General features: G+C 52.3%; 1 protein-coding gene across 3 annotated transcripts in view; it reads right to left on the reverse strand.

The window, feature by feature from the left end:
• LOC126921912 (T-box transcription factor TBX20-like) overlaps positions 1–22,612 on the reverse strand; it is a 40,779-nt gene that overhangs the window by 1,867 nt on the left and 16,300 nt on the right. For all 3 annotated transcript variants that reach the window (XM_050733953.1, XM_050733951.1, XM_050733952.1), the window contains exons 2-5: positions 21,173–21,566; positions 15,033–15,306; positions 8,733–8,900; positions 8,419–8,495 (exon numbers count right to left, since the gene is read on the reverse strand). In XM_050733953.1, the coding sequence (XP_050589910.1) occupies positions 8,419–8,495; positions 8,733–8,900; positions 15,033–15,306; positions 21,173–21,566 (913 nt within the window). The remainder of the gene's footprint in view (positions 1–8,418; positions 8,496–8,732; positions 8,901–15,032; positions 15,307–21,172; positions 21,567–22,612) is intronic.

Consider the following 22,612-nt stretch of genomic DNA (forward strand, 5'->3'; position numbering starts at 1 on the left):
TTGTATTTCTTTTCCTTTCAATGTTTTGAATAACGCTATTGATGATCCTCCTCCAACTACAGAGGTTAACCCTAACGCGTGACCTCGTTTCCTACGTAATCCTTTGACTTCTCGTGTTGACTTCTTCAGAAGCGATCCGAGCTTTTCCGACCCGATTGCCATGCAACGTGATGTCGCCGATAACGTTCACTTTTCTTCCGCTCTTGTCGACATTTCCAAGAAATTTGTTTTGGCCGTTGGTTTATGACACGCGCCTCTCTCTCTCTCTCTCTCTTTCTCGTTGTCGCGTTATCCTTAGCTTCGGCTCCGATTCAAGCATCGTTAAAAGTCATTTTCGAGGTATAACGAACGAATATTGGCTCAACTATATGGCAGTCTATCCTTCTAAATAAATGCCGTGCCTTGCCGCTGAGAAGACAAAAGTCTCGCGATCGCGGCAAGGAGACGCGAAGAGCGTGCGACTGGAAAACGAGGACGAGAAAGAACGAGACGGAGCGAGACGCGCTCACGTGATTAACCGATCGACGTTATCGGCATTAAGTGGCATTTAGAGGGGAATGAATCGATGAGATTTCACGCGGATAAAGAGAGAAACGACGAACGAGATAAGCGGATGGAAGAGGAAGGTCGGCGTCCGTGGATAATTAAGACGACGCGACAGTTTCTCATTGACGTTCGCGGAGTTGGAGCCACGGCGGGGTAACGTGATGGATGATTTCGTGCATTAGACGCCAGCTTAATTAGGGTTAATTACGGCCGATTGTACGTTGGAAACGATCGGTCGCCGGTATTGGCAGGACGCTAACGAGCGAATTATTGGCTGGCCGCGGATCAAAATGTCTGGCATCTTCTTCGTGACGTTCGCGTGATATTCGCGATAATTAATGGTCAGTATCATTGCGAAGTCGTGCGCGCACGTTGCATAGTCATTTCCTACTTTCGTGATTACACGCGGGAGTGGTACGTAAACATCGTGCGATTATCGTTGGGACTATCTCGACGTGATTAAGACCTCATTGTGACCGCCGTGGACGACAACGACGCGCTTGGCTCCGATCGGCCGATAGCCGGCTTTTTCGTTTCACGTTCCCTCCGAGTAGAAAGAGATTTCCCATGCTGAAAATCCAAAGGCCAACTTTTCGAAATAGAAGGCTCTCTGTTGCTCGGCGGCCACCCGACGCGTCCGACCCACCCGCGTTGATCTGAAAGAAAACGATCTCGCTGGCGATGGACTGGGCCACGCGGGTTCGGTAGGCTCGGGCAACCGTCGAGTGGCCAAAAGAAAACCCGACACCGGGGCGGCAGTTCGTCGGATAATTTCACCGCGGCCTCCTCGACGATGATACCTCCTATCGATCATCCGGTGGTTCCTCGAAAGCCCGACAAACCTCGGACCGTCTGGAGATTGTCTTTCACGCTCTCTCGTCCGGCGCCCCGTCATTCGCTCTGAATCGCCTGCGAGCCACACGATTCTTTCCCTCCCCTCTATCCGATCGAGTGTCGTTAATCCCGCGCAAGCTGCCTCGATCTCTCGTTGACGAGTCCAATCTGCTCCGTCGTTCATCCAGCGACTCTCGTAGACCGCTTTAAATCGCCGGTTGGACCGTCACGCGACAGCTCCATCACGACCGGCGATCGAACCGAGTCGAGAGACAACGCGAGTCCAAACGAGAGAGACCGGAAGAGAGAGAGAGAGGAGAAAAAGAACGCGTCGTGCGTGTGTGTGTATAAATTGTAAGAAAGGGCGGGGAAAAGGGCGAAACGAAATAACGAAGCGAAGGAGATGCGAAGGGTGAAAGAGGGACGACGACTCCGGCGAGCGGTTGGTTCGCGAGTCTCGGTTACCAGCCGACTGTAGCCTTCTTAACGCGTAACGCGACACCGAAGGACGCGGCGTTCGTAGGATCAGCTGGAAACTGTGGTCCGTAGCGAATTGTCGACCACCGCGGCGAAACGCCATCGGACGAACGATGCCAACGAAATGGGATTTTCGAACGGGAGAAATCTCGAGCATTTAGCCGCCACCGCGCCACGCAAGCGTAAACGCGCGTTCTACCGAGACGCACGGTGCGGAGACGAACGAAGAGAGGGAAGCACGCAGGAAGGAAGAAAGAAGGAAGAGCGAAGGGATGGACGAAACGAGTCCCGGCTGAAAAAGGCGAAGGATTAGGGAGAAGGGGGCCCGGGGCTAATCGCCGTCCGCTCGAACGTGCGGGACCACACACCGCCGCGCCGCGTCCACGGCCATTCCTCTTCTCGTTCCTTTGAAATATCGCTGTCAAACGGCCGAACTCTATTAGTCGTCACGTACGATCGAATCCGAAGCTCGCCGATTCCACTCGCACGCGGTATACGAGGAACGCGACTAGCGAGCGTTCGCCGGGGCGAAGTCTGCGCCGCGAAGGCGAGCGGCACGCCGGAGCAGAACGTCGCGTTGCAGCGACAGACGTAGACACGGGCGCGCGCGCGTGCGCACTACCAGCGTTGCACCTGTGTACGCAAAGCGGAAATGACGCAGCAGAGAATCTCTATACGCATTAACCCTGGTTGCAATTCACGACGCGCTGTAGCCTCCCGGCCTTGAATTATATCCTTAATGTTTTCATAAAGCTTCCTTATGTACAGACAATAAAAGCCCTAATTACGGTTGTTGGCCAGGACGGGAGAGCGGCCCGAGGCGGTCGCCTATTACTATTCGTGCTATGCCGGCCCTCCTGTAATTGTTACACCGAGCAATAAATATTCCTCGTCGATCTGACGAGTCTGCGTTTTCCCCGTAATGGCGCGGTTACGCTCGAAACGTTCTAATTAGAGGCCACCGCTGTTACCCATTAAAGTGTCCACGACTACCGCGGCTACGCCCTTCGAACATGGCCGATCTATAAACAACGATCCGATACCCGGATCGGTTTTACCCAACGGATCGAGAACGTCGCTCGAAACGTAGCCGAGCGTGGTCGATCGTTTCCCGTGCATCGAGCTTTCCTCGGTGATTTCCTTCGCTCTCCGCTATCCGTCGACCGAGCGAATCGTCGCGACGCGACCAAAGGCCTACGAAGCTCGTATGCGTACGCAGAGTAAGAGAAAGTACGTGATCGTTTCTCGCGCGATTCCAAGGGCAACCTCTCTCGCGAGGATAAGGTCGAAACGACGCTCGGCCGATCGAAGCGTTTCCGGTTGACGCGAGCGTGCTTTCGATACCGCGTGAAACGCTTCGGCGTTTTAACGGAGCTCGCGATATTAGCGGAGCGCGCGCGGAGGGGATTCCATCGAACGGGGAGCCTGTTATTCTCCGCCTACCCCGAGGCTGACACAGGGCATTAGGTAAGTGGTAGATAATAATAGGTTACACCCCACTGATGGTCGAAGATAGTTCATCGAGCAACGCGGCTTCGTTCTCTCTCACTCTCACTCTCCCTCTCTCTCTCTCTCTCTCTCTCTCTCTCTCTCTCTCTCACTGTTTTTCTCTACTCGCCTCGGTTACTATCGCACGCATCCCATGAACGAAAATGACGTGGATGAGAGAAGCTCAGTGCTCGATCTCTCGGATCTCGGTCCTTCTCGATTCTCGCGAAACGTCGGGACGCGAAATCCGTGGTGGATCGATCGCGGCACGCACGAGAATACGCAGGATATAAACGGGAAGAAAGACGGCGAATGGAATGCGTGAAAGGACGAAGCGTGCGCGGAGAGTGGTCGGAAAAGCGAGAGAAAAAGCAGAGGAACGGGAAGAGGAGGGAAGCCAGAGACGAACGGAGATGGGGAGAAAAAGAAGAAGGGTAAATGAGAAACGAGCGTGCGATCGCACTGAAATACGGGTAAGAAGATTCGAAAAGAAGTCGGGGCGAAACGGGTAGAGCGCGCGAGGAAGAGAAGAAAGAAAGGGAGAAATAGGCAGAGAAAGAGCGAGTGTAACAGTGAAGAAATTAATAGCCATAAAATATGAATAGAAATTAGCAGGTTCGGGGTGGCGTGACGCGTTTGCTCGCTCATTTCCTTTCGGCGCGTTGAAAAACAACAAAACAACGCAAAATACGGTCGAGCCTGTAATTTACCCGGCTGCCGCCGAGCGGTCCGACGCGCGATCGAGCCGGTTCTGTGTGAGTCACAGGTACGAGCCTTAACGGCGATCGTGTGCGTGCCCGACGATCGTACGTGGAAGCCGCGTACGGCGAGTAGCTCGCCAGTGTGAGTGATCTCTCGGCCGCTTTCGAGCGAGCGAAGATCGCGCGTACCGCTGCGAGGCCGACACTCTTTCGACTCCTCTCTCGGAGCTCGCAAGCCGGCCGCCCATCATCGTCGTCGCACGGTAGGTATGGAAGGTAATGATCCGGTAATGACCCTGACGCGTTGGATAGCCAGCCGATATACGCGTCGGCTCAGCTAGTACGTACCGCTCCACTCCACGTTTCTTCGTCTTTCTCGATCACCGATCTCTCCTCTCCTGTTCTCATTTCCATTTCTCACACCGCCTCTTGCTCCCGTTACACCCACACCGCTGCCACCATCGGCATCATCGAAACCTCCCCCCCAAAAATCCCGACGATGCACGCCAAGACCTTTGTTTTCGCGTTTTAAACGGCGGTTATTAGCTCCGCGGCGTTCTTCGGCCACCGAACGAAGCTTCCCCGGTCCTTTCTTGTTCCGTCTGCGTCGCTCTCGCGCCGTACGTTCGTCTTTCCGTCTTCGTCCGTCCCCATCTGGCAGTTTGGTAATGCGGCCGGCTAATGGGCCAGAGCGATGGAGGACTTTGGGTATCGGTTAGAGCTGTCCAAGTTGCCGAGGGTTGATGCTGCTAGTTCTGCCGGTGGACGCGAAACGGAGGAACGAGGCAGGGTGATGTTCCTCTCGCTCGAGGACGTCCGGGAGGCAGAGAGAGAAAAAGAGAGAAAGAGAGGGACGAGCGCGCGCGAAACAGAGAAAAGGAGAGTGGAGAGTTTGCCAGAGGAAAAAGAGGAAGAAGAAGGCCAGAGCGGCAGCGGTAATGACAGGCCGTCCGCTCTCGAAGCTAATATAGATGAATGCCCTGCCCTCCTTGCCCTCCGGAACCAGCAGAGTGAAGAACGTGGAATCGCTCTCTTTCCCTTCTCTCCTCCTTCGTTGGCATCCTCGCCGACATCGTCCACCGACCCTCCTCCTCCTCCTCCTCCTCCTCCTCCTCCTCCTTTTCGCTTCTTTTCGACTTTCGGCTTTCGGCTTTCCGCTTTCGGCAAACGACGAGGAATCAACGGTTCGCCGATTTCGCCCCTTTCGTCGAGGATCCGGCGCCGAAAGCCGAGGCAACGCGAGGAAACGAACAAAGGACCGTTCTTTCGCCGAGATTCGTTTCTTCCGTGCATCGAGCGAATCTCGCTCGTTCCTCGTTTCGCTTTTCCACGCGACGTTTCCCCGAATCTCGTCGAGACGTACGGGTTGCCGCGGTACGGCGCGTTCCCCCGGTCAGCGAATCGGTGTCTCGCGTTTATCCGTTCGAACGTTTTTCACGAACGTCTCGATGCCCCGACGTTCGAGCAATTTCGAGTTTCACGCGGCAGCTGGCCGTAAATTTGGACCTGCGAGGCAAGGTCAGTCGGAGCGAGACGAGACGAGACGAGAAGAGACGAAAGGCGGCAGCGCGGTGAAGCCGAGGACAAGGCGAGACTCGGCACGGCACAGCCACGTTTTTATAAATGGTTCTTAAATTTTCACAGTTACCGTAATATCTTTATAAGAACGATTTCGGAGGTTTTTGCGGCCACGTATGCGAACGCGGCCACGATGATGGTGGTGGTGGCGGCGGCGGCGGTGGCGGCGGCAGCGACGACGGAGAAAGAGGATCGGGGTTTTGCGGCAGGAGGGAAGCAGGAAAGAGGAAGAACGAATTGGAAAAGGGAGAAGAGCGAGGGATGAGAGCGAGGGTGAGAGAAAGAGACGAAGGAGAGAGTACGAAGGTGAGAGCGAGGGTGAGGACGAGGCCGAGGGTGTGAGAAGGAGAGAGGGGCGAAAGGGCCGAAGGGGCATCTATCTATCAGCGGCGGCGTGAAGTGGGCGGGAGCATGCGCCGTATTGCCCCGTACGGCCGCTCTCTCATTAACTCTGGACGCCGCCAGAGCCGCATCCGTGCAGCCGAACACGACTGCCGCGAACCGCCGAGCCACGCCGCGCCGAGACCAGCGTTTTTCTCTTTCGTATCGCACGAATTCTTTCTTGTCGAGCGCTCGTGCGCGATTCCAAATCACGCGAATGTCGTCAACCGTTTGCCGATTTTATCGCGCTTGCTCGGTCGCCGCCGTTGGCGACGTCGACGGCGACGGTGATGACATTTCTCGCGACGTTCGCGACGGAAGGACGTTTTCTCGGAAAATTGGCAATTTCGATCGCGTCCGAGATGCTATCGCGATTGCGTTAGGAAAGGTAAAGTCTAAACGGTGGTGAGCCGAACGATGGAATGACGGGGCAAGATTTTTCGTGATCTCGGTTAGGCAGGTGCTGATTTGAGGAGGGTCGCGTTAGAGCAGACTGTGATTTTCAAACGATCGTCCTCTCCAAACTGCCGTGTCATTAAAGCGTGGTCGATCGACGAGTCCGTCGCTCTTTCTCCCACGGAGAATTCGTTCGTGGCATTGGCGATAAGTCGGCGAGTTTCGAGAAAGACACCACGGGACACGGTCGTCCAACAGGTTCGACGTTTCGCTGATCCCGTCTCTTCGGTTTGACGTTTACGAAAAATTTCCAAACGCTCGAAACACGCCCTTCCATTCTCGGAAGCGCATCGAAGATCGCGTCGAACGCATTAGCGGAGAGAAGGACTTTCCGGTTGAGCCTCGACACGCCTCCGATTTGCACGTGATTACCGGCGAGCTGCGCCGCGCCCGACCGTACGCTGGTCCCGAGAGAACGAGAATTCCTGTCAGGCATACGGCTCTCTCGTGACTCGTCGCTCCAAACTCCCTGCTTTGTCCGCGTTTTCGATTCTCGTCCGCGGCCCGTCCACCTCATCTTGCCACCTCGTCCTCGAGATCCGAAAGGTCGCGACGCTGACGATTCGATCGCGTCCCTCTGCAAATCTGCACGGCGATAATAACGGTAACGACTCTTCTAATTAGATCGGCGCGTTCTCCCCGACCCTAAAATCTTTTAATCGTTGCTCCATTACGAGCGAACAAATTATTTAATCGCATCGTTTGCACGAACCTCGAAGCAGGTGTTTGGCAGACGGTGGCCGCGACGCGTTGCCGATGCGATCTCTCGCGATACGATGCGATGCGAACCAAGGCGAGGAAAAAATGAATATGTAAGTACGGCTAAGTGAGTGCGTTCAGGGCTCGATATCGTTTTTGCGAGGCGAAAGCACGAGCGTTGGGAAGGAGCGTGCTGCCGGAGACAAGACGACTTTATTGAGTAGTCGTTATCGATTCTCCGGTACACACTGACGCGCGTCTGCACCTAACACGTTTGCTCGCACACGCCAGTGCGTCGTACACACGGTATACACACGGTAGGCCATTTGCATAAAACCTTCGCGAGTGCGATCGGGATATCGGTAGAGCCGGAGTTTAACGATTCGGTGGGCGTAGTTTCAGGCAAGTAGTCGCGTCGTTCGTACTCGTTAATCGAACGTAAACGATCCGAATAATCGTTTTAATCGCGGAGAGAAGTTTTCCAGTCGCGTAACGGCGCGACGCGTCCATTCCCAAGTCGGAAAGTTCTCCTGGAATATCCTGGAATTTCGGAGCTGTGGGGGGAATCGTCGAAAGGGATATCGAGAGTGTGCGTGTACACGAAGAAAGAGAGGAAACACCGGAGCGGGGATGGCGGGGCGAAGGAAGGGAGCGACAGAACAGCGAGGAAATTGCAATTAATCGAGATCGTTTGTTTGCCAACGAACGTAATGTCCGATAACGACGTAGCGTCCATCTGTCAAGATTAATGGTAACGCCGGTTATTGGAACGTTACTTTGTCGCTGTTAACGATAATCCTTTGACGCGGCGCATGGCCGGTGAAAAAGTTCTTTTCTGTCACGCATGTATCCGCCCCGGCCGTAAACGCGGAGAGGAGAGAAGGCGAGCGAGTGCGAGTGCGAGTGCGAGTGCGAGTGCGAGTGCAGGTGCGTCGTCGTTCATGTAGATAGATGATCACGGATAACTGGAAATCGAGCGTCCGTGAGCACGCTTATTCTGGATCAAACGCGCCTCTCCTTCGACATTTAGCGTTGTATAAATTTCCACTTTTAACGAGATCTAAAAGATCGCGCGATAATTCGGCCGGCACGATGATTAAGGTGCCGACGTTATAATGGCGCGTAATGATCGCTTCGCTCGCACGGCACGGCACCGTACCGCACGGCCGCGGCTCGAAATATGCGCGAAACGAATCGATCCACCATGCTGGATTGGCAAACGTAAGTACGACACGTTCGGTGCGTGTGTTCTACCTACCGATCGAAATCCGTCAGTCTCGACGAGTCTCGGAAACCTTTGGCGAACGGATTGCTGTCGATCTTCAGCTTGGTTATCTGCAACATTATCGGTTCACGCTGGGTAATTACCGACTCTCATTTGGAATCGCGCGTTCGTAACCGCGAAGAAACTGGACTAATTTCGTGATAAAAAGGTAGGCCGCGTTCGCCGTGGCGCTTTACGGCTGTCGGAGAGCAGCGACGCGTGTTACGAAATTAGTCGAGTTTCTGATCGAATCGTGGAACGTCTCGCGTATAAGCTCGTATACGTAACTAGTATCCACGTATACTCACCAACTGATTCTGGTAGGCAGTCACCGCGGTGAAAATCGCTTCGGGGAATATGAACGTTTTGTGCTCCTCCTTCTGAAGATCGGTTATACGAAGATTATTGTCGTCCGTTTGTCGACAGCGTACCAAATGTATCCTCGGTTGATATCTGTGCATCGAATTCAAAACGATCTGAAAATAGAAGAGGAAAAGAGCTGAGAGCAGCGAGGATACGCGCGATGATTTATAAAGTCTTAATTAACGTCTCGGAAATAACTGGAAGCGTCGTATAAATCCTGTTTGCGTTTCGAACGTTAATAGGCGACGACGGCCGGTAAGTTTTATAAACGGCCACGCGTTTGCCCGTCATCTTTCTCGCCACTTTATCACTTATCACTTATCTAATAACCGATAGCAGGGCGGAAATTATATCGCGAGAATCCCGCGCTACGTCCACAGAACGCCGTTTCATTTTCTAATCGACCTCGCGATACCTACGACTTTCGCAACAGGTACCGATTCGAGGTAATTCCAACGAATCTAAATCAACCGAGACCGCGATTAGATCGCTAGGAGTCGCGTTCGCGCGCTCGTCCCTTCCAACCAGAGCCCCGCCACCAAATTTCCATCGTGCGTCGAAGCAAGCGTTAACGTTAACGGTACACCGGTCGATCCGCCGCGCACCTTGTAATTTCAACTTTTAGCGACGCGTCTATCATTTCCGTGCGAGCAACTTTAACATTAACCCGGCAACACCGAGTTACAGCCGATGGAACCGGAGAACTTGCGTATCGATTTCCTGTCTCGAACAATGTGCCACGATGAAACAAGTTCCTCGCGTAGATATCGCGCAAACCCGCGCCTGCGGAATGCTCTACTCCAGATACATCAACGTTGCTCGACATAATCGCGACGTTCGCGCAAAACGCTCGCTCGAATTTTCCACGTACGTCTACGACTTCTTTCGACCTACGTGGACGCTTACGCGCATTCCGCTTTCCCTCGATCTCGTCTAATCGATAGTCTCGTGGCCGGTGGACTCGAATCGCGCGGTTCGTTTCACGCTCGCGCTCTTCGCCCCCTTTGCTTTTCTCCTATGTCCCCGTTTCGCTTCGAGCTGCCCCGGCAAAAGCACGCGCTTAAATCGTGTCCCTGTTTCTCGTTAACAATAAGAGCGTGGAACGTTATGGTATCGTAGAACGCACGGGGATGCGATATTAAACAGGATTTTTATTAGCGACCAGATTATCGTTGAAAATATATCTGGGATATCTGCGGCTGGCATCGCGCGTTGACGCGCCACCAGACACTCCCCGACCCGACGCGGCGCGGCACGACGCGAAGCGCAGCGGCTACGCCAGACACCGGCAGCGCGAAAAACCAAATTCCTCGTTTAGGCGACAGGCTGTCCTCGAAGCGCGTTGTCGCGTCGTTCGGTGCGACGATCGAGCGAACGTCTTAATTTTTGGTAGACAGTGGAGGGTTGCGTTTGCACGGAACGCGACGAGAAAATCCTTTTTACGCTCCGACGATACGTTAACGTCGCGTTAACTCTTCCGCTTTACGATTACGAGTATTTCCTGGCCGACGGAATAGCAAGTTTAGTCGCGCGATATCGTCGTTACCAGAGATTCTTAAGGATGCGCGACGTACCCTTACGTTCACGTTACTCCGATAAATGGAAATTGTCGCGGTAAATAGCAGTCGGTACACACCGATTATACGCTAATCGCGTATACTCGAGAAACCGAATCCAATCCACTCTCATCGTCGGACGCACGCAATTTGCATCTAGCGATTTATCAAACAACGCGGCATCCATGTAATGTACGTTGATAGCGGTATTACATGTGCGATTTATAGTCGTTTTTCTCCTTGCGCGGGCTCGCTCGACCACGATACCCGTCGACGACCGATAGCTGTCGGTTGAGAAGGAACGATCGACGCTCGCTGGCTCGCGGCCGCGGTCGGTTCCGATGGAAATGTCCTCGGAACATTTCGTTACTTAATCCGGCAGCCGGGACGGCTCGTTTCTCGCTCGTAATTTATTTTTATAACGCAACGGTATACCATGAAATTAATATCCCCGTGTTGGCCACGAACCGTTTCCTTCTCTTTCGCAACGCTGCTTTACCTGACTATTTATTTTCAGCCACGTTGCATCGATATGTTTCCGCTTTACCGAATTATCGGCGCTCGTATTGTCAAATTGCAACGCGTTTACAAAACATTCTGCCTAAGGCGAACGTCTGTTCGCTCGAATTTCAACGTGAATCCGGCCTGTTGCGACATCGATAAAGGAAACAATACGAACGCGATTCGTGTAAGCGTGTATATATTTGCAAAGGCAGAGAGAGGTCGTTGTTAATATCCCGGCGCGGCGTTGTGATTTACGATTATGCAATAGCTTATAAATTTTTCATTCGTCGCGTCGTCGCACGATGGTGCAAGGACGAATGTTAAACGAGCAACGTTATATTCTCGATATCGCACCGCGCGACGTCCTCCCGTCTCCTTCGGGTGCAAGATTGTGTTCTCTCGATGAAGCAGAGAAAAAGGAAAAGGTCTCGAATTTAATTCGAGTCCGGATAACGAGTACGGCGGCGCGGCGCGGCCCCGTGGACCGAACCGTAGGTTTCCAAGCGGGCAACTTTATGCCCGTACGATTATAGGTGTCTGGGATCCCGGGGTGCCCCTATCCGTTTTCTCTGCACCGTTGGATAGTGGGACACCCCACTGCAACCTGTCAGAACTCCAATTTGCTCTACTCTGTTCGCTCGACTGTTCGTGTGGATGCCACCGAACGTACACCGATTTCTTCGTAACAGTGTGTGCTCGCGCGACCGACGCACCGCGTCTATTTTATGCCGATTTCTAATTCCCTGGTTTTCGACGATCCTTTCGAAACGCGTCGTTCCTCTCCTTCCCTTCCGTTTCCCTTCTTCTCCTCCGATTTTTCTTCGCGCGATTTTCTTCTCTCTGAAAGAGTTTCCGACCGGACGAATTACGCGTACGCACGCGTACGGCAACGAGACGCGAATAAAATAATTCGACGTATCGACCCTTTCTGTCTTTCCTTCGTCAGCCCTCTCAGCTTGCTGGATTTCTACTTAGAGGCACGAAATTTAATACCTGACGTCAGCCTAAAGGACATTGCGCGCATGATCGTGAGAATGGTCGGTTTGCAAGGACCGTGTACGGCACGTCTTGCAACGTACTTTGCCTATTTTTATCCGAGCCCGATAACGCGACTTGCCGATCCAGACATCGGAAGATTAGTCTAATTTTATTAGAGAGATGAAAACGATTTACTCGGTTACAAAGTAGCAACGTCGATGATAATGAGCTTTACGGTTTCATCGAATATACTCGTATTAGTCGCGCCTTGCTATTATATCTGCCGTTTAGTCAATTACATCATAAATTCCAATTGGATATTCGCTATCTCCTCATTCGATGTATCATAAATCATTTTTAATCTCAACATTACGGCTGACTAAAGCTTCCTGGTATCCGCGGCGCTAAAAGCGCGCCGTGTTAAGAAATTATTAATATCTTTTGATGCCGATGCTCGTCCCGTTCTCGTGATCGTTGTAGCGACGCGAAATATTTCTCCCGATGGTATTAACGTCGATCACACGGTAGAAACGGAACGGAACCGTGTCGCTTTCGGTTCGTTACGTATTTAGAAGGGAAATGTCAAAAGCGCGCATGACGACGATGACAAGACGCAAGAATTCGACGGTCAGATTTTTGCTGCCGTTTTTTGTCCCAGTCACGGATCCCCGATCGGAGAAAAAAGAAACAAGAGAAAAAATAAAAACCGAGAAAAAGAGAAGGAGAGAAGCAAAGTCGAAACTCGATCTCTTTGCGCGTTCTGTTCGACTTTGCCATGCCGGTCGTCCCAAAAATCGTCGCAGTTGCCGAGCGTAGGAGCGCACGGTGTACCGTTTCCACGGTAATTTAGATTTAAACTGGAGAAAAATATCGGTGGTTCGGTAGACCGGAGAGCCAGGCATCGGGGAATAGTAGCGGGAGAGGCGCGCGGCAACGTATCTCCCTACAGGTATCGTACAAGACGACTCGTCGTCGCAGGTGGATGCTTGCTTTTGGACCACCGTGTAGTAGCCAACACGCAGGCGGGGGTCTTATAATATCGCGTCATACGAAACGATGAAATAGTGGCCGTAGCGAAGGAATGTTCCCTACCACTTGAGTCGTCGAGTTGAGAGTTGACTGGCGTTGCGTGGCTCTCCCAGCTCTCCCGGCTCTCCTGGCTCGACTCCGCTCACCACGACTGCTTTTAACCGGTGTGTCTGTTCCTCGACACTCGCCTGCCTAGCCTTTTTTCCTTCTCTTTCTTTCTTTCTTTCTTTCTTTCTTTCTTTCCTCCTTCCTTTCCTTCCTTCTTTTAGCCCGCTTCTTTCCTTCGCACTTGCTCTCCACCATGCTTTACATGTATATTCACCTACGTACGCCTATCCTTTATGCGCCAAGGTTTCTCGCGTACACGCGCGTCTCCGCTGAAAAATGCATTTCTGGAGATGCACGTGTCGCTACAATGCGGCACAGCGGTAGTACGACGCTGCATGTACGAGTACGTAACGCAGCGCGTAACGCGTGTTCGAAGAACGACGACACCCCGTCGAATTCGTGCTTGCAATCTCTCTCTCTCTCTTTCTCTCTGAAAGAATTCGCGGTGCAGAACGTGTAATGGATGAAACGACCGCCAGGTAAATACGCAGGTATAGCGAGAACGTCGCAAAACGGAATCGTTCATTGCCGTAAAACGTCGGTGTTAACGAACGTCTAATTAGTGTAGATGGATGCAGACGTGTGTTCGTCCGGTGCGCAACCACACTGATCGTTCCAGGCTGTCGAGAAGGAAACGTAGTCGTGCTGCTTTCAGGGATACTGACTGTACGCCAACTTGGAAATGTCGATGCGCGATATCGCGGACAGATAAGGATCGGAACGGAACATTTCGGTACGAACCGGAACGTAACACGGATCAGCGAAGGTATACGCGCGCACGAAAGCGAAAGAAAGTGTCGGGAAGCGAGCGCGCGAGGTTGTCGAGGTGGAGGAGGCGCGCGCGAGAGACGGGAACAGGCTGGCGGAGAGAGATTCAAAAGGTGCTCAACAGGCCAGGCGTGGGCTACTCGTGATCATCATGACAAAAGCTCCGGGCAAACATCCATTCAATTTATTAGCTTATAGGCATGCCGTCGTGCCTACTATACACACCACCTACGACAGACACTACCACCAACCGCCTATAATGCTCGTAACATTATGGCCAGTCCGCGAGTGGACGGTTCGCGCGACCCTCGTTTGCCTCTCGCCTCTCCCCGGATCTACGCTCTTTTCCCGCGTTACTCTCTTTTCGCCATACAGTTATACTTTTTACGATGTTAACCTCCTATGCTTACGATATTTCTGCGAGTCCGAAAGAAACGCACTCGGCTCTGCTACCACCTAGCCGCCGACGCCTGTCCGAATCGCTGTTTTTATCGACTCGCGAAATTTCCAGCGTCTCGTCTCTTCCACCCGTTTGCAATTGGCGCCCGGTACACGTTGGATTCCCGGTACACAGCGAAAAGGAAACAGATTTGTGGAGCACGGCGATCGATCTACGCGAGTATGACAAGAACGACGAAGACGACGACGACGACGACGACGACGACGACGGAATATTACGTTTCACGTGCTGGCAGCTTCGACGCCCACGATTAACGAGCAGTGTTGACGATAACGCCACGCCTACGTGCCCGGTAACGTCGCGTATCCGTTTTACGAGGCCATTTTCGGTGCGCGCGAACGTCCGAAATCTCGTCAACGACGTTTTCGATGCCTCGAAGCAGAGCGAAACTGCGCGATTCTACCGGTGAAAAATGACACTGTAATCCGTGAGCATTGTCGACGTCGTTGGCACTGGTCGTTCGTTAAATCTTCCGTCTTATTCTCGAGCAACGTACGCACACGTCCCGTGATCCGATCACCGGTTCACCACGTTCGAAGAAACCCGCGAATGTGTGAATTTAGCGATAAATAACGCGAATGTCTGGCTAGTTTGGATCGCCGCTCGATCTCGCTGAATCTGGTCGACCGAAGCAAACGTCGTGGCCGCCCCGTTCCCGGTCCGGTCCGACTCGCGAACCCGACGAACTTCGTTCGAATTTCACAGTCGTAAAAATGCGAAGCGCGCTCGTCAAAACACAGAGGTAGATTGTTCTCCCGAGATCGATATTTGAGCCACGTGCATACCAGCTTTACGAGGGTGCACGAACCAGCGATCACGCGGTTGCTCGCGAACTTTCTTACCTGGCCGTGCTTGTCCATGTCGTTGTTCGTCAGCTTGACCTTTTCGAACGAGACCACCTGCTTTCGTAGCTGATCCCCGGTAAACGGTGAGTCCGGGTGAACGTAGAGCCGCGCCGGCGCCGGTGGATCCGCTTTCCCCGCGACCAACCAACAGCTACGATGGTACGCGTATCGGTATCGTTTGTTGTCCACTGGTACGATGTCCATCAACACCGCGTACCTGCCTTCCGATTTTAATCCGCTGAACGATACGCGACAGGTCGGGAACATTCGTCTGAAAAATAAAAGAAAAACGAACGAACGTTTTTTTTTTTTGCTTATCTCGATGATCGACGTTCGAAAAGAGAACCGTGCGCACGCCTAATCGCAACCATGTACATAGTTACAGGCACTGCGCTGAAGTTGCCGATCGTTCTCTTGTTCTTGCGATCTCGTTCGATAGAAAATTCGACGTTTAACCTCGACTAAATGGAAAACCACTGCTGAACCGCGGATAATAACTCACCGTTCGCGAAAAGGATACCAAAAAGAAAAAAAAAAGCAAGAAAAAAATGTATATGATCGACGAACCGTATCGAAGCGTTTGCGCAACGAGAACCGCGCGTTCGTGAAGTTGTGAAAACACGCAGAGGAAAGAGCGACGACGCGTCCGGAGGTTCCTGGCACGACCGATTCTCGTTGGAAGCGTGTGGTGAGTTCTCGAGTTAGAAAGCAACGTAGAGGCGCGTCTAACTAGTCGGTTTGATTGAAAGGAGCGCCCGCAGGCCTTTCAAGCTTCGTTACGAGCGAGTCACCCTTGAACCTCGTTATATGCAGTCAACTTTTCAACACCTCCAGCGTCGAGGCGCACGCGTCGGACAGATGCGCGTGTTCGTTGACGTAGCTTCGATCGGCGGCCAAGTGCACCGACGTTTCTAAACCGTTCGTTACGCTTCTCGAGGAACAACCGCGCGGTCGCATTTGGATTTTTACCGGATTCGTGGTCCTCGCACGAGCAAAGGATGAATTCGTCCCGACGTGCCGATCAATTCACCGAGTGTCCGGGACCGTGCAATCCACAGAACAGAGTATGTCGAAGAACCTGCGTTGAAAACGTCATGTCGATTTTAGAGGAACTTCCGCCGTGCATTCGATCCAGGCTCCGCCAAGAAGATTTGTTTTCGATCTTCGCCAACGATCAAGAGTTGGAAGCAGCGCCGGTCGCTGACGATCAGCTGATGAAATCGATACAGAACGTTTGCTCGAAAACGGCGCGAAAATGGAAAGAGGATTCGTCACCGACGATCGCCGCTCGTGGTAGATCGGACGATGGAAGAACGATGCTAGACCAGAGCACAGACGATACGTCGTGCCTTCCGCGAACCAAGCAAGAGGAAACGACACAGACGCAGGAGGAGAAGCAGATCCAAACTACGGAAGAAATTATCTGCGAAGTAACGTCGAGATACAGGTCGATCTCTGCGGGAACCGACAGCCTTCGGCAACGCATCCAAGACGCGTCGATTCTAGTTCGAGGTATCGCCAGGCGTGGAATACGCGTATTTCCATCGGCGAGTTCGTGCTCCTGCCGTTTGATCAACACTACGATCTACGTCGTGTTGCTGCTTTCGTTGGCGATATTCGCGAGACACAGCACGACTTATCAAATCTTTTTGTCCAGTCAAATTTGCGGAATCCTCGCTATTCTAAGCTGGAGATTCTCCGGAACCGTCCCGTTGTAATATCCTTTCCCGTTTTTTGCTCGTCGACCGAAGCGTCCTCCTTTCACACGGAACCGCTGAAAGACGCAACAGCAACAACGAACAGCGTTTTCAAAGTCGATCGGCGATTTAACAAGGACCGCGTCGAAAGCCACGAGAATGCGACAAATCGTACGCGTTCGTTGAAAGACGGTGGATCGGACGGAGCCTGGAGACCGCAAACGCCGCAATTGCCTCAAAGTCGCCAACCGCAAAGATCGATTCACCGATGAACGAGCTTTCTCGATGCCTCTTCCACTACGATGTATTCTTCGCAACGATCACGATAACGATGCGGGACGGTCGCGCGAGATCCTACTCTTTCGTCCGGTTCATCTCAAAAGTGGATCTCGTTAGACATCTCTTCAACGGTTACCGGTGGACTTTCAGGCTCGGAGATTCGGAGCACGCGACTCGCTACCGAAGAATCGACCACTTGACCAGGAAAACGAACGACGACGCGATCACCGTTTTGCCGCCTTCGATCGTTCGCAGCCACCCCCTTCCCGTACAAATTTCTCGTTTCAAAGCAGCGATCCCGATGTAATATATCACGGAGAAAAAAGTAACCACCCTGGAGGGTAGTTTGTGCCGCACTCGGTGGTGGAATAGAAATACATGGAAACGGCTATTAAGTATCGATAGTAAGTCAATGCAGCGTTCCCCTGATCCTTCGTCGCGTCCCTATTTCTCGTTTCTCGTCTAAGCCCTGTATATCTGGCGCGTGAACACGATTGCCCTTATCTTTATAGAGAATCACGAGGCACGGGTCGTTGATTTGTTACGTTCCGAAACGGTCGCCTCGCGTGCGGATTTCCTAAATTACGAACAGTCGGCCGTTCGTAAAGTAGCGCGTCGTTGATGTTTTTATTTAATTTTACGCGCCATTCTTCGTCGAATAGGTTTAGCGAGCGAATTAAAGGAAAATTATAGAGAAACGAAGCGCGACGCGATTAAACGAAACGATTCGTACGATCAGAAGGAAAAAAGATGGTTTGTCTGTTTCTCTTGCTCTCTACCCTCTGGCCACTATACCCTCTTGGAAATAGCTGTCTCTCATTGCATCGCGTATTTCCCTGTCAAATTAGGCAGAAACAAACAAGCCCTCCATGGGCCGTGGCTAACGAGGCCATAATCGCAGGAACACCTCGACCCCAAAGCACCCCAACAGCCTCGAAATACGCGTTACGCGTGTATACGTGCAGACGTACGCATACGTACATCTGGCTGGTTGGTTGGTTGGTTGGTCTGCCCTAGTCCGTAGCGGGAGTAGCGTCGTATACGCGTTTCAGGGGTGGAGAGAGTGGTCGGAGAAGCCATCAGCCCCGAGGACAGAACCACCGGCTGAAGGGCTGCTACAAATGGATTACGGAAGCACTGGATATTATAGCGATCCGAAAGGCCATCCGAGTTACTTAAATGTTTGCCGAGCTAACGACTTTGCAACACCGCCAGGTGTTGTCCCTGTTATAATTATGTCCCGGCTCTTTCCGCGTCGCACCTAGCTGCTCGACGATCCCGAGCAGCGAGTCGATCGTTCGATAATTAGCTCGTTCTTGACCTTTTTCCCATACCGTGTGCCTTATGTACGTTATATTCCTACAGGCTGCGATTTACATATATCTATATATATCTATATATATGGATAGATATATAGATAGATAGATAGATAGATAGGAAATAGATAGACAGATATATCGAGGCGTGGAATTGGACGTTTCTTGCCGCTTCTCTTCGCAGCCACGTATCGGCTGGAATTTTGGTTGCAACCGAGGGAACAAGAGAGAGCAACAGGGATAAATAGACGCGTTTACCAGCTCCTTTCCGTTCCCATTGCCTCTCTCTTTCTCACACTCTGCCCCATCCTTGTCCTCTTTCTCGCGTTTTCTCTATCGTCTTTTCATTCCTTCGGTTGTTCCGTGTGTCGTGTTTCGCGATCCGTGCACGTTCTCGCGTAACGTGCACGTTTACCCTACCGGTCGAGGCACGTGTGAGTGTATAATGTAGGTTGCTGGCACCTTGATGAAGGGTTCGCGTGACGAGTACCCTCTATCCGCCGGTATCCTGTCTCGCTCTCCGCTGACCTGCTCGTCCACACCTCCTATTCTGCGCGTTGCTTCGCAGTCCACGCTTACCTACTTAAACTTTGAAAAATATACACCCGTCGCGACTGTGAACAACCGTTCGATTTTCGCTACCTCTGCCGTGACTTTACGAACCGTTGCGAAAAGAGGCAGCTCGCGTACGCAAAACTCACCGAACCCGTTTCCCTACCGAACGCGGGCTCCGATCGTTTTATTTTCGACGATTGACATCGTCGGTAAAGAGGCGACGGTGTGTGTGCACGGTTCGTAGCAAAATAAAGAGAGCGAGATAAGGGTCTGTTATCGGGTCAGGTGAAACGAGGATCGGCGAAAACTCGTTGATTATAGGGTACGAGAGAAAAAGATCGGCCGCTGTGGAAGGTGCGAGGCCTTCGTTCGCCGGACTCGACTCGAGCCGAGCCGAGCCGAGCCGTGCGAGCGCCCTGCGATATTTCTGCTTTCTTCTTCTGGTTCGGCGGCCGGTAACGACTTTGCACGCACGAAATTGGCTTTGTTCGCGATATTGAAATCGAGGCCGTCGCGTTGTCTAGAGAAGAACGACGACAAGGCGAAGAAAAAGAATCGAAGGGAAAGGCGAAAGAAAAGGAGGGAGAGAAAGAGGAGAAGAGGGAGAAGGAGAGAAGGAAGGAGAAAGGAAACGCTGGCGGGTGCCAACGTGGGAAAAAAGAGACCCCGTGAGCCGTGCTAGTCCTCGAGGAAGAATCAGAGGAGTATATGGTGCTGGCACCCCGTAGAGCCAGACAATTCCACCTGATTGGTCCGAATTCGTATTGTCACTCGAGAGACTGACGTTTTCGTTCAGCTGGGATTTCGTGCCAAGTTTCTCGTGCTAACGACGCTATTCGTGCATCGCCGTGTTCTTGATATATCGATCGTGCCTAGAAAGAAAGTCAACGAGCCAACGACACGCCCTGCGATAATTTCCAAGCATTTCGAATTACCGATTGTTTCGACAAAAGTACGTCTCGAACGATTCCGCTCCTCAAAATCCAACAACTTTCCTATCGAGGATAGTAAACGGCCGGATCTGACGCGTTTCGTGGCGCAGCACGCGAATCGGACGCTCCGCCTGTCACGACTCTCATCGGGTAATAATTTATAATTACGTACAGCGGCGTACGTCCCGTTCCGGAAGCCGTTTGCGTCTCGTTCGATTTTCTTCTTCGCGCTAACCGACAAACCGGTCGCGTGTTTCCAACTGTATCGTCGACGATAACGCACGTACCGTATTTACTTGGTTTCGTTTCTCATCGACGAAACATTTCGAGATCGATGAGCACGACGCGACGGAGAGCGACACGCGCGCGTTAATTAGCGCTGTACGCGTAATTAACGCGACGCAGATTTGAAAAAATCGAACGCGTTTGAACGGTTTCGAGTTTTTACGGTGGCGCGGACGATGACGTGGAAAACGAGGCTGTGGCGCAGGGTGGTTTACAAGGGACAACGAGTTAGAGACGGGTCTCCCATGCGCGCAAACATCTCGTAATTTCGACGTGGTCACGCATCCTTAGAGCGCGCAGCTGCGGCCTCGACTTTATTAGCATACCTATAAAAATGAAAGCGAGCGAGCGAGCACCGCGTATGCACAGAGAAGCAGGAGAGAGGCACAAATTGCCACGATAAATTACACCGAAAACTCCCTTAAATATCTCGTAAAACGTCGGTCAATGAAATCCATTAGTTCGAGTACGTTCGTTCGGACGTTTTGTTTGGGCTGTCGCAATTTGCCGGTATCCGTCGGACAACAACGTCAGGAACGGTATACTACGGGGCTACGAACTAGAGAGACTGGCTTTTGTTCGAAACGCGCTACCAGTGTTTCTACCGCGATAATTAACGACCGTCGACCGGAGCCGTAACGGCGCGGCGTGACGTTGCCTAATTGCGGCCGAAAAAAATTTTATTTTCCCGTTATTAGCCGAACGCGTGCTTGGTTCGGCAATGGCTTCGAATTTGTTCGCACGTAGTAAATCGAAGCCGTAACGCGCGGTTAAGTGGAACGCGATTCCTTCGAATTTCCAAGATACGTAACGAAGATTGCCTAATGTTTTCTTCCTGGCGCCTCCTCTCTCTCTCTCTCTCTCTCTCTCTCATTCTCTCTTTTTCGCTGTCTCTCTCGCTGCCGCGAGTCGGCGACTCTCACGAAATGGAAGTTAATTTTCGAAGCGAGACGAATATCTGCCGATTCGTTGGCTATTCCCGATTCCCAACTATCTTCCGTTGCACCTGCACGCGTCACGCGACCTTCCTGCTCTCGGTCGCGCGAGCTAAACGATCGATACGTTTTGCTTACCTGCCCGTTTTCGTAATGATCATTTCCGTGCCGAGGTCGTTAAATTTGTCCCACAGTTCCTTCGTTTCGAGATGACACTCGACGTCCCGGAGCTCGTCGGAGTTGCAACTGGTTCGGAGTCGGTGTTTCCGTTCGTGCTCGTTGTAACCGTCCTGGCAATTTCTCGTCGAGGCTGTCGTCGTGCTCAAATCATCCGGCACGCCGTGAACCGGCCCGTCGTCGATGCTGCTGCACTCCTCCACGTCCACGTCCACCTCTTCATCCTCTTCTTGAGTCGATTTCTCCGTCCCTTCGCTCTCGCCTTCGCAGTTGTCTACCTCGTCGTCGGCGAGCAACGCTTCGTCCGTCACAACGGTCGCGGTTGCCACGATGTTCACCGGTGACGTTCTCGTCCCTGAAACATTCGTACTCGCGTTGGCTTCGGCTCAATTTTGCTTCGGTCGCGGCTTCCTAACGGCGAGACAAGGGGAAAGCGCAACGGCAAACCGGTAAAGTTGGACTTTGCCAACGTTAAATTAAATACGACGAGGCCGTGGAAATACGTGGGAACGGGCGAAACAGAAACATGGTTTCGGAGGCGCGACTCGTTAGCGCGATACGAAAACTCGCCATCTCGCGTACGTCGTCTCCCTCGAAACTGACAAATACAACAAGTCGAAAGTAAAAGGAAATAGTCGCGAAACGCTGTTTCTCGTCGCCATGCGATTATCATTGAGCGTGTCGATTTAAAACGAGCGAGATGAACCGAAACGATACGGGAAGCCGAGTATAGAGGTAATTAATCGAAGCGAGCGCGCATCTGCCGCGAAGGTGGCGCCTAATTAAACCGTCAGATTTCAAGAAAGCCAATCCACCGCGCCCAGTGTACACAATGTTAATTGCAGCCGTCACGATACCGATCTGTTAATTTGTACTATTCCGCGCGAACAATGCGTCTTCCGGCGTCGTATCTCAAATTGGATCCGCGAGTGATACCCGTGCGTTTACGCACACTTTGGCGCACACGTGTCGCGAGCGGGAAAAAATTGCTTCTCTCGAGAAAGTATTACCGAACACGCTTCGCAGGAGAAACCCTCCTCATCCTTCTCCTGCCTCTCCCCTCCGTCCCTTTCACTCCTTCTCTTTCTCTTTCTTTTCGCCAAAGAACCGACATCGAGCGAAATTCGACTCACGGAGAGAAACCGTTCGATTCCTGATCTTTCCAATCGAAACGCTGCGTCTCGAGAGCGAGAAAAGCGAAGAGAGGAATAAAAAAGGAACGCGTACTTCCGGGCAAGTAGCAAAGAAGCTACCATTAAAAAGCGGAAACGAGTGTCGGCAACGAAGTTCCCTTAACCGATCTCTGGCGAGCGATTCGACTTTCGAACGTCGCTTAACGTCACGACATCGTGCAACACACGCAACGCGGATACGCAACACGCGGTATTGTTCGACGCATCG

This window comes from Bombus affinis, chromosome 11 (assembly GCF_024516045.1).
Source record: "Bombus affinis isolate iyBomAffi1 chromosome 11, iyBomAffi1.2, whole genome shotgun sequence".
Lineage (NCBI taxonomy): Eukaryota > Metazoa > Arthropoda > Insecta > Hymenoptera > Apidae > Bombus > Bombus affinis.